At 37.2% G+C, this 15,439-nt stretch overlaps 1 protein-coding gene across 5 annotated transcripts in view; it reads left to right on the top strand.

Annotated features, from left to right (window-relative positions):
• Positions 1 to 15,439, top strand: part of PLA2G4A (phospholipase A2 group IVA) — a 159,332-nt gene that overhangs the window by 54,492 nt on the left and 89,401 nt on the right. For all 5 annotated transcript variants that reach the window (XM_059904193.1, XM_059904228.1, XM_059904212.1 and 2 more), the window contains one exon: positions 14,955 to 15,103. In XM_059904193.1, the coding sequence (XP_059760176.1) occupies positions 14,955 to 15,103 (149 nt within the window). The remainder of the gene's footprint in view (positions 1 to 14,954; positions 15,104 to 15,439) is intronic.

A 15,439-nucleotide genomic window follows, 5' to 3' on the forward strand; every position in this document is an offset into this window, starting at 1 on the left:
TGGGAGGGCTTTCTCCAGTTGTGGCAAGCGGGGGCCACTCTTCATCGCGGTGCGTGGGCCTCTCACTATTGCGGCCTCTCTTGTTGCAGAGCACAGGCTCCAGATGCGCAGGCTCAGTAGTTGTGGCTCACGGGCCTAGTTGCTCCGTGGCATGTGTGATCTTCCCAGACCAGGGCTCGAACCCGTGTCCCCTGCATTGGCAGGCAGATTCTCAACCACTGCACCGCCAGGGAAGCCCCCTCTCTTTTTATTTTTTCAAGACCTATTAGTGATGGATCCTACTCATTTAGTCTGCCAGGGAATTCCCTCATTTAATTCTTTATCGCATATATCTTACACTTGAGCTTCTTCATCTTAAAATAGTTTTTATATTTTTCATATATATACTTTAACATGTTAATGTTCTATAGTTTCTTTAGTTTTCTAAAATTAAAGAAAACAAACTTAATTTAAAAAACTTTTTTAAAGCTGAGTGATATGCCACCTTCTCATCATGTGTTAAGTAAACACTCTTTGCCAGAAATCATGTACCACTTCTATATTGAACAGGTGCAATTAATACCTAATGGAATTAAATTTAAAAAACAGGTTAAATGTTTCTTAAATTTCCAAAGAAAAGTATGCTATTAAAGTTTTTATTTCAAAGAGAAAAACTCTGCTGGTCTAAAATTTATGGGAAAACTCTTATCATGTATGTTATTTTAGTATATTTTAATATTTTAACCGTTTTCTTAAAAATAAAATTATATGACATAGAGATTGAAATGACTAGTTAAACTTAGCTGAGGTATGGCCTGAGGGGTTCTGTAAATTTTACTGATTCTTTGGAAGCACTTTTCCATTCTTACTCCTCATTTGATGTATCAGTAAGTTTTTTATAAAATATTTTAGATAAAATCCTAGACAAAATTATTTTAACTTGATGTACAAGGGTAATCTAAGCCTCCAGATGCAAAATGAAATAACAGTTTTGAAATTTTAACTTTGGAAAAGAAATGTTAAAGAAATAAAACCCAGTGCTTATCCCAGCAAGGCTCATTATGGAGTTGCAAATATTCTCATTTACTTAGTACTCATTCAGTGCCTTGAAGAAGTACAAAAAAAAAAAAAAATGAATGCAATACTTATGGTAGATAACTTTAGTGAGTGCCTGTTTCATACCCGCAAGGAAGCATGGCTTAATGGTTAGGACAAGGACTCTGGAACTCGCTTACTTGGATTCACATCTCCCTTCTCGTTTATTAACCATGTGAATTTGGGCAAGTTATTTAGCTTTCCTAGGTCTCAATTTCCTCAACATTAAATGTAGGGTAATAATTATACCTTCCTCCTAGATTTTTTTTAATTGAAGTATAGTTGATTTACAATATTGTGTCAGTTTCAGATGTACAGCAAAGTGATTCAGTTATACATACATATATATGTTTTTTTTTCAGATTCTTTTCCCTTATAGGTTATTATAAAATACTGAGTATAGTTCCCTGTGCTATACAGTAGGACCTTGTTGGTTATCTATTTTGTATACTGTAGCATGTATATGTTAATCCCAAACTCCTAATTTATCCCTCCTACCTCCTAGATTTTTTAATGAGGACTAAATTAGATTATGAAGTGCTTAGAAAAGTGCTTGATACATAATGTACACAGTGTGTTTGTTAAATGAATAAACAAAAATGCTAAGCAGAGGTCTTAGGACCTTATATTTCATTTACTCATTTCAGTAACACTATGAGATATGTGATCTTTTTATTTTAATTTTACCAATATAGGGATTTGTTTAAAGACATTAAATAAATAGTCCAAAATCACACAGTTCTTCTGTTTTGGGGCTAGAACTCAAGCCTGTCTCACTCCGGTGTCTACTCGTGCAGCACCTTTGCCTTTGAGCTACTTATGGTCTAGCTGGGAAGATGAAATGGGTGTAAATAACTCTTTGGAAAGTCATTCCAAGAGAGTATATACTCAGTAATTGTGTGTTTAGATTATACAGTATTACTAATTTTGAAAAGTGTTGACAATAAGCTTCTGAGAAGACTTTGTAGCTTGAATGGAGACTGAGATGGGTTTTATAACTTAAGTAGAGTACTAATGTATGGAATGGATGTGGGACATTTCAATTTGGAAAAAAAAGTAAGAAAATATTTTAAAAATGGGATTGATATAACACTTCTAATTATATTATTTAGGGAATTTAGCTAATTTTTAACGGTTTGCCCTAGGAATAAATGTCAGGTAGCAGGGATAATACCCTGCTCTAGTGCAGTGTTTCTAAACTGGGGATCAATTTTGTTCCCAGGCACATTGGGCAATATCTGGAGACATTTTTATTTTTATATTTTATTTTATTTTATTTTTTTATTTTTTGGCCACACCGCAAAGCATGTGGGATCTTAGTTCCCAGACCAGGGATGGAACCCGCGCCCCCTACACTGGAAGCATGGAGTCTTAACCAATGGACTGCCAGGGAAGTCCCTGGAGACATTTTTAGTTGTCACAGTTGGGGGATCCTACTGGCATCTAGTGGGTAGAGGTCACAGACAGTACCCCAGAGCAAAGGATTATCTAGCCCCAAATGTCAATAATGTCAAGGTTAAGAACTCCTGTTTTAATGAAAAAGAATTATTCTTGTATAGAGTGGAATCCAAATATATAGCTAAATCCATATAGCTAAAATTAATAATATAAATAAATTAATATGTTTTATAATACTACATAAGAACTTCTGGAGAATTACTTTCTCTCCAACCTAAAGGGATTCCAAAAAACATCCCTAGGTTATAAATCTTTAAACCATTCCAAGCAGAAACACTGATAACAGAAGTATTTTTGTTTCCTTCCAAAAAGGTATCATAGAAATTTAAGTAAAAGGGCAATGCAGGCAACGACAAAATTTTCTGTTCATTTAACTTTCTTTGGGTCACTTTACATGTATCTTTCTCTGTTCTCTCATGAATATAAGCATTCTTTATAATAAGTCACTTTTACTGTATGCTGGGTTGTAGCCTGCTTCATTACTGTAGTAAGTCAATTGTTAGTACAAAATGTACCAAGTCGATTGTGAGTAGATGCTATAGACATTCTTCCTGGCATTCATTTGGCTGATGGTACATTCTGATAGCTTCATGTTCATTTACAAAAGGAAACATGTGACACTGAGAAAATACTGTGCTAGATCAGAGGCTGTGAGCAAAAGGAAAATGAAAAATAGGAGGCGTTCAAACCGGACACTCTGCCTGATAAAGGGATCCCAAAACAGTGTTAACAAAACAGCTTCGTAATTTCAAATGAGGAAAAGGTATTCTATGATTGAGTTCCTAGACAATGCTGCCTTGGTGTAAGGGTTTTGTACTTCTCTCTCCAATATATAGAGAATTACTGCCAAAGTTCTGTTTTACTAAACCACATTGAATTTTTCACTAACGTTTCCAGCTTCTGCATTTCCAGCAATTTGCAGGGACTGCCCTTCAGCACCTATAGCCATAACAATTCCAATTTTGAGCCCATTCTGGAGGGATCAGGGGCTGCTACTCATAAATAAGTCCTTTGGCACTTTACCCTATTCCTTAGAGTTATTAAGGAAGGCACACTGGGACTTGAAGATATGTTTGTTTGTTCGTTTATTTACTTTCACATTTAGTACTTGGAAATAAAGGTTAAATACAAATGCACTTGGAAAAACATAACCGACATTGATATATTAAATGATTGACAATGATATTTGTATATTAAAATGCAAATAAATGGGGTGGGGCAAAGCACTAGGAAAGTTGAGACATACTAACAAAGAGTAAAAAGAAGTTAGGGGAGATTGTTGTGCCTATAACAAAGGTCACCTCTTCTACAGTATTGCTCAGAGCTAGTCCATCGCCCATTACTTCAATAATATTTATTATGTCCCTATAATGTTTCAGACTTTGTGCTAGACTCTTGGATCCAATAGTAATTTGGAAGGATGTGGTTTCTGCTATCATGAAGTTTACAGTTTAATAGAGGCAAAAATAGGTAAGTGTTGTTAGTGTTGGTATATTTGAAAGAACAAGGAATTTGGCTTCAGAAAGACTAGGTTAAACTCCTGTTTCTAAATGACCTTGCTCAACTTACTAAATGCCTCAAGGGAGTCTCAATTCCCTTACCTACGAGTTGAGAATAATAATACCTAAATCAGCAAGTTGAAGTAGAATTATTTTTATGCAGGTTTACGTAGATGGGGCTACTAGGAGACATGATTGGCAGTGGCCAATTTAACCCGATAGGAAAATAGAACAACTAGTTGACTTATGAACTAGATAAGGGAAGCATAGAGAGAACATCTCATTCCACCCATCCTTTAAGTGTACAGTCTTTGGACCCTTATCTTGGATAGTCTTAGGACAAGGACAACAACTTGAATAACATTTAGTTATGAATTACTAGTGTTTAGTTATCAGCTAAAACGTCAAATGAAAACATAATGATACACATAAGTAAAAGAGAAGCAATGTTCTCTTGGACAGGACAGATACTTCTGCCACCAGTATGACGGTGCGGAATGTTTGAAATGTGTGGATTTCATAGATGCTCCGTGGCCTGAATGTTGACTTGCGAGAGCGATGTTCCCGTGCCTGGTGGAGGAGGGTCACTGCCTGGAAGGAAACCCAGGGTCCGGTGGGTGAGGGGGACTTGTAGGCCTTTTATCACAGAGGTTAGGCCTGCCTTTGTAGGCAGCAAGAGTCAAAAGTGTTTCACAAAGATGACTATAGCAGCATTATGGAGAGTGGCTTGAATGTGGGAGAATAAGCAACTACGAAATTATGTGAATAGTCCAGTTGAACTGGGTAAGTGATATTTTGAGAGGAATTGAGGAGCCAGCATGTTAGAGGTGAAATAGGTAAAAGCTGGAGACAGATAGGATACAGGAACTATGAGGAAAAGAGAATGACTCTCACGTTTCTGGCTCAGACAGCAAGAAATATGGTACCATGAAATAAAATAAGAAAGTCAGGAAAAAGAACATGTTTTTATTTTAGTTTTTTGGTTTTGTTTTGCTTTGTTTTTCTTTTCTCTTGCATTTAGGGAAAAATTCAAAATGGATTACTTAGCAATAGATTATATATGGACATGTAATCAAGAATCTTATATTTGTCATGTTTGTACTGCTTCCTCCTTGAAGCCTTGAGGAAATGAAGGAATGCATGATGGCTACCATTTAAACCTGAATATGATCAGCTTTAAAGGATCCGAGAATAATTATACTATAGGATTGATGTGTGCCATGTGACTTGAAGGGTGCACATCGAATATTCTTAAGACTATATAGGACTTCTCTGGTGGGCAAGTGGTTAGGACTCTGAGCGTCCACTGCAGGGGACATGGGTTTGATACCTGGTCGGGGAACTAAGATCCCACATGCTGCGTGGTGTGGCCAAAAAAAAAAAAAAAAAAAAAAAAACCACCGTATAAATAACTGTGATAATTCCTTTTCAAATTGGTTTTGACTACATGAGCACTAAATTTTTTAAAGTGTTCATTTCCTTCTGAAACATTCTAGTGGAGATATGTAACAGCTATGAAGAGAAAGTCTACAATTTAGTGGCAAGTTTTGGGGGAAAAAATTAAGATACAATGAGGAAACATTTAGAGAGGTAGTTAGGGAATCAGAAAAAAAATGATACCTTGGGCACAAAAGAAGGAGATAATTGCACAAAGGGCATTGCATATATGCCAAATCTGATGAAAATTGAGAAAAAGCTCATTGAATTTTATACTGAAGTTATGATAGGGGCATGGTGATTGCCAGGAGCTGGGGAGGGGAGGGGGTAGATATAGGGAGATGTCCATCAAAAGGTACACACTTCCAGTTATAAGAAGAGTAAGTTCTGGGGATGTAATGTACAGCATGGTGACTACAGTTAATAATACCGTATTATATTCCTGAAATTGCTAAGAGAGTAGGTCTTTTTTTTTTTTTTTTTAATTTATTTTTTGGCTGCATTGGGTCATCGTTGCTGCACACAGGCCTTCTCCAGCTTCGGCGAGCAGGGGCCACTCCTCGTCGTGGTGCTCGGGCTTCTCATTGCGGTGGCCTCTCTTTGTTGTGGAGCATGGGCTCTAGGCTCCTGGGCTTCAGTAGTTGTGGCACTCAGGCTCAGTAGTTGTGGCTCATGGGCTCTAGAGCACAGGCTCAGCGGTTGTGGCGCATAGGCCCAGTTGCTCCACTGCATGTGAGATCTTCCCAGACCAGGGCTCGAACCCGTGTCCCCTGCATTGGCAGGTGGACTCTTAACCACTGCACCACCAGGGAAGTCCCAAGAGAATAGGTCTTAAATGTTCTCACCACAAAAAGAAACGGCAATTATGTGAGGTGATGGAGGTGTTAACTAACTCTACTGTGGTGATCATTTGGCAGTAGGTAAGTGTATCAAGTAATCATGTTGTATGCCTCACACTTATACAATGTGATATGTCAATTACATCTCAATAAAGCTACCAAAAAAAGTTACAATAGAGAGAATAGACTGATTATGGTAATAGAATAAGGCAGAGCATAGTAGGTTAGGAATTTATAGGTGATGGGATTTAGAAGCAGTAAATATAAACTGTATTTATTTTTCCAAAAGCTTTAATGGAGGAGAGGAAAGATCTTGAGGAATTGGCAGAATTAATTAAAGTTGTATTTATTTTTTAAGATAATCAATGTTTGTTTATATTTATTGCTTGAGAGGAAGTAGCCATGCCCAAGCAAATATTTACAGATTAAATTTGGGGTTGGGGATAAATAAATGAGAAATCTCTGAGAGGAGGTGTAATAGTTTGAAATTGAGAGAAGAGTGTATGGAAACTTTTTCTTCTAAGACATCAGAAAAGAATTTAAGTATGAATAAATACAATTTTCAATTATAAATATATTTTTTAAATTGTGAAGTATAGGGAAGAGAAACTGGAAGAGAACATTTAATCCTCTCCTTTTGTTTTCCTAGTGAAGTGTGAACCTGAGTTATTTTCTTAGATGAGGAATAGTGAGTAGTGACTTGAGAAAAGCAGTAGAAGTTTGAACAGCCATGTGGAGGATGGAAATAAAAAAGAATAGGGATTAGTATATGTTTGGTCAAGTTAACAGTTAAATGGTCATTGGACTATGCTGAAGTAACTAATAGCAGAGCATTCCTTTCTCCTAAGATAAATTTAGAAAACACAGATTAAATTAAGTTTTAAAAATGTCTGAAGGATTGAAAAGCTGCTGAGTCAACTGGGATTTGAGGGACCAGGATCTCAGAGAGGAGAGAAGTCATTGAAGTAGGCCCCGTATTCTGCAAGCCACTTTCCTCTCAATCCACTGTGTAATCTAGGTGGGTTTGGGGGTGATGGGGATGTGAGACGTGGCCAAGCAGTGAAGAGTAAGGGAATCTACTAGAGCTTTGGCAATCTCAAAGGACTTGTGGACATAAAAACTGGATTTCAGAACCAAGTCAGTTAGAATTTGAGGGACAAGATCCCTGAGAGAAGGGAAGCCTAGAGAAGCTTGCAAGTCAGTGCCTCCACCATGTGCAGGAGCCAAATTCGTAACCTGTGCAGGGCAACAGACTAAGAAGCAAACGTAAAATATGAGAAAAGCAAAGAAGAGTTATTGGCAGTCTCACAGTGCTAAGAGGGGAAAAAATTGGATATCAGAACTGCCAAATAAAAGGGGCCTAGAAAACACCCCTGGCTCTCAGTTGAAAAGCTTTGGGTGGGAGTGAATAAGAAGTAGACTAAATTTTACAAAGTTTTAAGTCAATTCAATTTTTGATTAAACTGAGTAGATCCATCCCATTCACACTGCCTGCTGGAGAATAAGATGGGTCCTCTGAGGAGGTAGGTCTAGCTCCCGAACAATTTTTCATGAAAAGTTCTGGCATTCAGTCAAGAATTGCCAGGTAGACCAAAAAAGTAAGATCAAGAAAAATAAATAGATCCCCAAGTATTGGATATGGACTTTAAAATAACTAAGATTAATATGTTCAAGAATATAGTTGGCAAGGTGGAGAATTTTACCAGGGAACCAGTTATACAGAAAAGAAGCAAATGGAAAATTTGAGTATGCCTTTCACTCAAGAGACTATCCAATAAAAATACATAAAGAAATATACAACCTCATATTGTCATCTAAGATGTATGAATTAAATCCATACTGAGATACCGTTACATATCCACCAGATGTTTAAATTACAAAACTGACTATTAAATATTAAGAATGATTGCTGCCATGTAAACATTAACATCAGGGTGTACAATGGCATAATAATTCCATGTCCAAGTAATTCCATTCTTAGGAATTTCACAACAGAAACATAAAAATGTGTGCACCAAATGCCATGTACAAGAATGTTCATAGCAGCACCATTAGTAACAGCCCAAACTAGAAACAATCCATATGTCCACTAACAGTGGAATGGATAAATATTTTATGGAATGCTCATACAGTGAAACAGTTTACATTAGTAATTAATGAATGTGTTATTCTGCACATGCCAACATGGATGAATCTTACAAATTTAATGGTGAGCAGAATAAGCCAGACGTAGGAGTATATACTATTCTTGATTCTATTTATATAAAGATAAGAAACAGGTAAAAATATTATTTGGTGGTAGAAGGTAAGGTAGTGGTCACCCTTCTGGAGGGAGGTGAGGAAGGCTTCTGGAGTGCTGGCAATGTTCTATATCTTGATCTGGGTGGTGGTATCCTGGGTGAGTTCATTTTATGAAACTTCAACAAACTGTATGGTTACAATCATCTAATTTTTCTGCATGTATCTTATCCTTCAATAAAAATGTTACATTAAGAAAAGAACTAAACTGTTATGGAAATTCATACGTTTATAGTGGGGCTAACCATCACTTTCCTAGGGTTTATACCTGCAACTCTGCTGGCATAGGGCAGGGATAGTGAAAAAGTTGGCAATCATAAAACATTTAAGTTTTTCAGCCTTTATGTTTAAAAGCTTTAAGTTCACCATGTAATTATCATTATCACTAAATCATAAACATTTAAAGGAGTGACCACATTGGAAAATAGTATTCAGAGGCATTCTTTCAACAAATTATCATTTAATTTTTGGTCTTACTATGGCATTCCTAGTTTGGTGATAATGAAGCAGAACACTTGAATATCAGTCCATCACCTTAAATAGATTGCTAACTCATGCACCCACATATACTTTATTCTTGGATTTGTTTTCATGTGGTCACTTGAAAATGTATTTAATGACTTAAGAGAAACAGACGTGAATTACTGGATTGTTTTGTGCTTAATATAGTCTATGGGCAGACTATCCATGACGAAGGCTGTTGACTTCTCAATGCCGAAATGTTTCTACTTTTCTGTGGGTGTTATTATACCATTGTTCTGTATTTGATTGTCATAATATACTTTAAATCCCATTTTTCAAACTTGTATGCGTAAATATCATCTGGTCAAGTTGTTAAAAATGCAGATTTCCAAGCCCTCACTGAAGACTGAAAATGCAAGGTGTCTGCATTTTTAACACTCCAGATGATACTGTGAAGATACTCTAGTGGACTATGTTTTGGAAAACACTGCTTTATGCTCACCATCAGTGGACATAGCTATTCAGAATAGGACATTTTGACTGTGGATTTGGGAGGACTTTTCCTTTGGGTTTTGTTTATTTTTTTTTTTTTGCTGCATATCGCATGAATTGTAACAGGTTATGGGTCATCTTTATTTGAAGCAAAGCGTTTAAGTTGCTACTGAGCAAAATGGATATGAGAAAGCAAACGGAGCATATTTTAAATCGAACTTGGAGTTGAGAAGCTGCGGCCAGCTCCTGTGATGAATCATATAATATATTACTCAGACAAAGCCAAAATGACAGATGGACCTGTTATGACTTTAGGCGGGCGCTCCTTCAACTACTGAAATTTATAAGAAGTTTTATAACCCGGGAACTCTGAAGCTATTTGTGGTGCCTGTAATTTCATGTCTACACGCATCAGATCTGTATCCCACACCCCCAACATTTTTGTTAGTCAAGATTTAGATAAAAGGATAAGATGTAAGTCTTTACCCACACATTATGTCTTTACCTTGCCACCTGTTTTCGCTGGAGCTAATCAAGGTGAAGCTGGATCAGTGACTCAACACCCAGTTACCCTATAGGCATTAATTCACAAAGGCATGAAATAAGTACAAAGGCGAGAAAAAAAAAATTTCTTTTCCTGTGTTTGACTTTTTTTTTTCCCTCAATGCATTTCTAGGAACTTCTCTAAAGCATTGGGCTAAGTTTTGCTGTCAAAATGGACTGCTTTCCCCTTTCAAAGTTTCCATGCGCTACCATGCCAATGAAGATTATAGATTATGTTAAAAAAAAAACTGAACAGAGATATGTGATTATCTTAATCCAATTTTAAAATAGCTTCTTAAAACTTCTTTTCATCCTGCGGTGTCTACCACTGCTACAGCTGTTTCTTAACTTGCAAAGATTAGCAATGATGCAGATTGCAGTATCACAGTTCACAGCTGTCTGTGGTTTTCCACTGTTTAGCACCCTTTGGTGTCTCTTATCAATGAAGCAAGAGGAGAAACTAGAAAAACCACCAGTCTTGAGAAAAATTTTAGAGTACTGACTTTTTTTAGAAGTAAAAATAAGAAACTAAAATGACAGCTTTGAACTGGATTCCAATTTTTAAAAGAAGTCTGTTGATGTTTTGACATATAAACATAAGGTTGGCATCTTGCTGTATGGTAATTTCTTTATTATTTTGTCAGTTAGAATTTGGAAAAGCATATGACCCACTGAGAGTCCAAAATGGCTGAGAAGATGGTAATATCACTGGTTGACTTATACCGCTTCAATTTGCTTCATCCTGTCCGTATCTGGTTCCTCCCAAGGAACTTTACTTTCTACTTTCTCTTTCTTGTTTGACCCAAGAAAACCTGTCTTTCCTCTTGTTCAAAGATTCAAATGAAGATTAAGCCTCAAAAGGCCATTTCTCCACCTACGATTTGACTTTATGTGTGTGTAATAACCTGGGTGACTGAGTTATTAGTCATTGGTGGAGTGTATCTGCTTGTCTTCCATTTACTCTTGCCTCTAAAATTAGGCTATTAGCATTTGACTCACTTCCATATTTCAAATCTGCACTTTTGTGTTTGGCTCCCTATCCAAGCCAAGCCAAGCCAAACTGCTTTTTTTTTTTTTTTCCCCCTTCTTTTTTTGACACAATTAACAAAGGCTATTTATTCATAAACTTGCAGCAAGTGAACCTATTTGCTGTGTTTTGGCAAGACTTCCAAGGTGTTAGAAGAGCGAGTGTAAGTGCTATAGATTAAAAAGAGGAATTCCTGAGAAAATCAGTGATCTGCAAGCGTTCTATTAAGGTGAGATTTTTGGAAATGATCTTTGGCCTTTAGATACATTTGGTAGTCTTTGGCTGCAAAGGTATAAACAAGCAAGTTAGAATATTTCAATAGAGGAAGGATTGTTCTGAGTTAGAGGCAAGGGCTTTTTGTGGCGGGCCATTTTTTGGAACAAGTAGGAGTCCATGGGATGCTTTTTTGTGCAAACTGTCATAATGGTCCCTAAAGGGTTGGTTCCCAGGGCAGGCAGTTCCTCAGAACAAATATAATTCCAGCTTCCACACTCACCAGCTGTGTGATCCAAGTCAAGTAACATAGATGTGCTGGCCAAACTGCTTCTTGATGGGCAGTTCCTGGCATATAGTAGGCACCCAAATATTTGTTGAATGAATGAATGATGTTTACCATCTGCATGCTTCTCCTTCCTGGCACACTTTTTGTTTTCTAGATTAGCTTTTGCTTGGTTTTGTGTTTTCTAATATTTGGGGGAAAACATATAAAAGGGCCTTAATCCCGTAAGAAAGAACCAGCCTTATGAGATGAGGAAGGGCTACATTTTTATTTTTCTACATTTAATGTGAAGTGCCATTGAATATTCTCTTTAAAAGCACCTATCTACCTCCATTCAAAAAAGGAAAAATATTTTTCTTTATAGTCTTCTACTACCTGCTATTCTAAACATGTAGTTTTATTTGTGGTTTACAACCCTGAGTACTGGAGACGTGGCAGAAACATGGTTAAGGAAAAGGAACAGTCACCTCTTGGTTGAGGAGTGAGTTGAGTCCCCTTGTAGCATGTCCTTCTCTTCTTTGGCCCATTTCCTCTTGCCATCCTTCCTGCCAAGTCTTTTGTTTTCTAATTTGTCTTCCATGGTCCCACTGAGAGAGAAAAACATTGAGTTAGAAATTGCTATATGTAAATGTATCAAACCAACACATTGTATAGCTTACACTTACACGATGTTATATATCAATTATATCTCAATATGAAGAAATAAATAAATGAAATGGGAATAACTAGCTATTTCCCCCTAAAATAAGATATCAGAAGTGTGAACAGAACATGACCTACATCAGATCAACTAGAATAATTGTTGAAAAGTGCAGATCCCTAGTCCCACTACAGATCTCCTGATTATGGGTCTTATGGGATGTGGGTCAAGGGTCTGTATTTTTAATCAGAACCCTAGGCATTTATGTTTTTTCTTCTCTTTTCTTGTCTTTTCTTTCTTTCCCTCTTCCTTCTTCCTTCCTTCCTTCCTTCCTTTCTTTTTTTCTTGTAGGTTTATTTAGAGAAATACACATTCCATAGACACAATGAGGTCCATCTCAAAAGGCGAGAAGGGCCTTGGGGGAAAACACACTCCACAGACAGAGTGTGGGCCATCTCAGAAGGCGAGAGGCCCTGAAATGTGTGGTGGTTAGTTTTCCCTAGGCATTTACCTTGCACTCTCACTTTTGAGACTCCCCTGCCCTTGACCAATGATGCATAAGCTGCAAGTGGAAAAATTAACTAAACGAAAATCCCAAATGCTAATACCTCATTTGTAGATCTTCCCACTTAACAGTAAAAAAGCCCACTTAAAAAATCTGATAACCACATAGAAGAGCTGTGAAGGACATTGATGACATTATTTGACCATAACTATTGTGAAAGGACAAAGTATATGTTTTAAATTATTTTTTAAAAAACTATTCTTTGAAAGCCAATCATTTAAGAACTATTATTTTTGCTTTTCCTTTGTTTTCAATTTTTGTATCTTTTTTTATGAACCTCTGCACCTCTCTCTCTTCCTCTCTCTCTTTCCATCCTTACCCCTTCCCTCCTCTTTTCTTCCTGCTTATCTCCCTTCCTCTTCTTCTCCAAAGCTCTTTTCCATCTCCTCTTTCCATAACAAGCCATACCTTATGATCACATCTTCAGCACTTAGGAGCATGATGTCATTGAGAGGATGATTGTTGCAGTCCCATCTTGCTCTGATACTTACTAGCTGTGTGATATTGGACAGATTGCTTAACATCTCTCAGTTCTTGTTGCCTCAACACTAAAAGTACTTACCTTATAGTGCTGTTGTGAGATTAGAATGAGACTCACGTATGTGAAGTGCTCAACAGAGATCCTATCAGGCATCACTTGATGGTTTTTGGTTGGTTTTTGTGGTTATGAGTTGTAATGGCCACATAGGAAAGGATGTGTTAAAGAGAAAAGTCGAGTCCTTAAGTGAGGAGACCTTAAATATTGTGATAGTTGTTAGGTTCTGAAGATATAAAGATGAGTAAGACTTGGTTCCTAACCTCAAGTTGCTGACGGTCTTGTAGGAAAAGACAGATAGATGTGTAGTTTCCTTTATAAAATATAGTGTGTGCAGTGCTGTCAGATGAAGGATTCAAAGGAGCCATTAAAAGGGAGTGAAGTAAGTCAGAAAGAGAAAAATACCGTATGCTAAAGCATATATATGGAATCTAAAAAAAAAAAGGTACTGATGAACCTAGTTGCAGGGCAGGAATAAAGAGTAGACATAGAGAATGGACTTGATGACATGGGGTGGGAGGGTGAAGCTGGGGCGAAGTGAGAGTAGCATCGACATACATACACTACTGAATATAAAATAGTTGGCTGGTGGGAAGCAGCAGCATAGCACAGGGAGATCGGCTCAGTGCTTTGCGATGACCTAGAGGGGTTGGGTAGGGAGGATGGGAGGGAGGCTCAAGAAGGAGGGGATATGGAGACATCTGTATGCATATGGCTGATTCGCTTTGTTGTGCAACAGAAACTAACATGGTATTGTGAAGCAATTATACTCCAATAAAGATCTATTTAAAAAAAAAGGGGGGAGTAATCAATATTTCCACATTCAGGGTCAGTTGCCTTGTTGTTAAGTATGTGTATAGTGGGAGGAAATTTAAATAGTTCCATTATTTGCAGTTGTTCCTTTCTATTTAAAATGGCACCCATATCATGCCCTCAGGGGATCTTTATGTGTAACAGAAAAAGCTGTCACTTCCTTGAGATGTCCACTTCCATCTTATTGAATACCTCCATAATAAATAGAGAAATATATGTTGACTACTAATGTAAATGCCTCCCTTTAGAGTTCTTCAGTGCACAACCTGTACAACCATACAAGGCAGCCTTATAACTACAAGCAATACTTATGCCACACCGACTTTCATTATTTTGTTTGACAAATAACATAGTAGGTTAATTTTTTTTCTAATATAAACAATCATGATGATCCTGAACTCATGATCTTGTTGCCATCGTAGTCCTGGGGTGAAGGTTACGCTGTGGTTAGCTGAGTGAGATTGTTATCATTGTCTAGCAGTTGGACTGAGTTGTTGATTGCAGTGACCGTGCCCTCTAGGTGGACAGAGAAATTCTGAATAAAGTACCAAATAAATGATTCCCTCTCACAGGACTGTTGGGAAGTGCAGGGACATAATATGTAAAAAGTATATAACCTATGACGTTCTTCTATTATATATCATTTTGTCTCAGACATTTTGAATATGTTATTGCAGATTCATTGAAAATAATCTGATAACACATATTAATAAAAACAAATTAGGAATTAATCACATTTTTGCCCCCTTCTCATTTGTGTTTACTGTCTATAGTTGACACTCCAGACCCCTATGTGGAACTTTTCATCTCCTCAACCCCTGACAGCAGGAAGAGAACAAAACACTTCAATAATGACATAAACCCTGTGTGGAATGAGACCTTTGAATTTATTTTGGATCCTAATCAGGACAATGTTTTGGAGGTAAGTGAGTCATTTGGGGACAGTGAGATGGCCATCATCATGTTGAGGTTGATGCTTGAGTTTGTCCCCTCATTGCCTTCATTCTTCTCAGTTTGATGTAGTTGGAGTCCCGCTGTGCAGTATATGGTAGATGAGCTTCTAGCTACTGCACATCAAGCTATGTGAGTGTCCAGTGGGAAATACAGGAGTTAGGTGGGGCTGGGAAGAATCTGTTATCCTCCTCAAGTGCTTTGGAGAAAATATTCGTTCTGTTAGAAAGAGGAGGATCCAAGTACAATAGAATAAAAATATTGTCAATTGATTAGGACTTTAAAATAAATTAACTTTATTGGCTTA

The sequence above is a fragment of the Balaenoptera ricei genome, chromosome 1 (genome assembly GCF_028023285.1).
Source record: "Balaenoptera ricei isolate mBalRic1 chromosome 1, mBalRic1.hap2, whole genome shotgun sequence".
In the NCBI taxonomy this organism is placed as follows: Eukaryota; Metazoa; Chordata; class Mammalia; order Artiodactyla; family Balaenopteridae; genus Balaenoptera; species Balaenoptera ricei.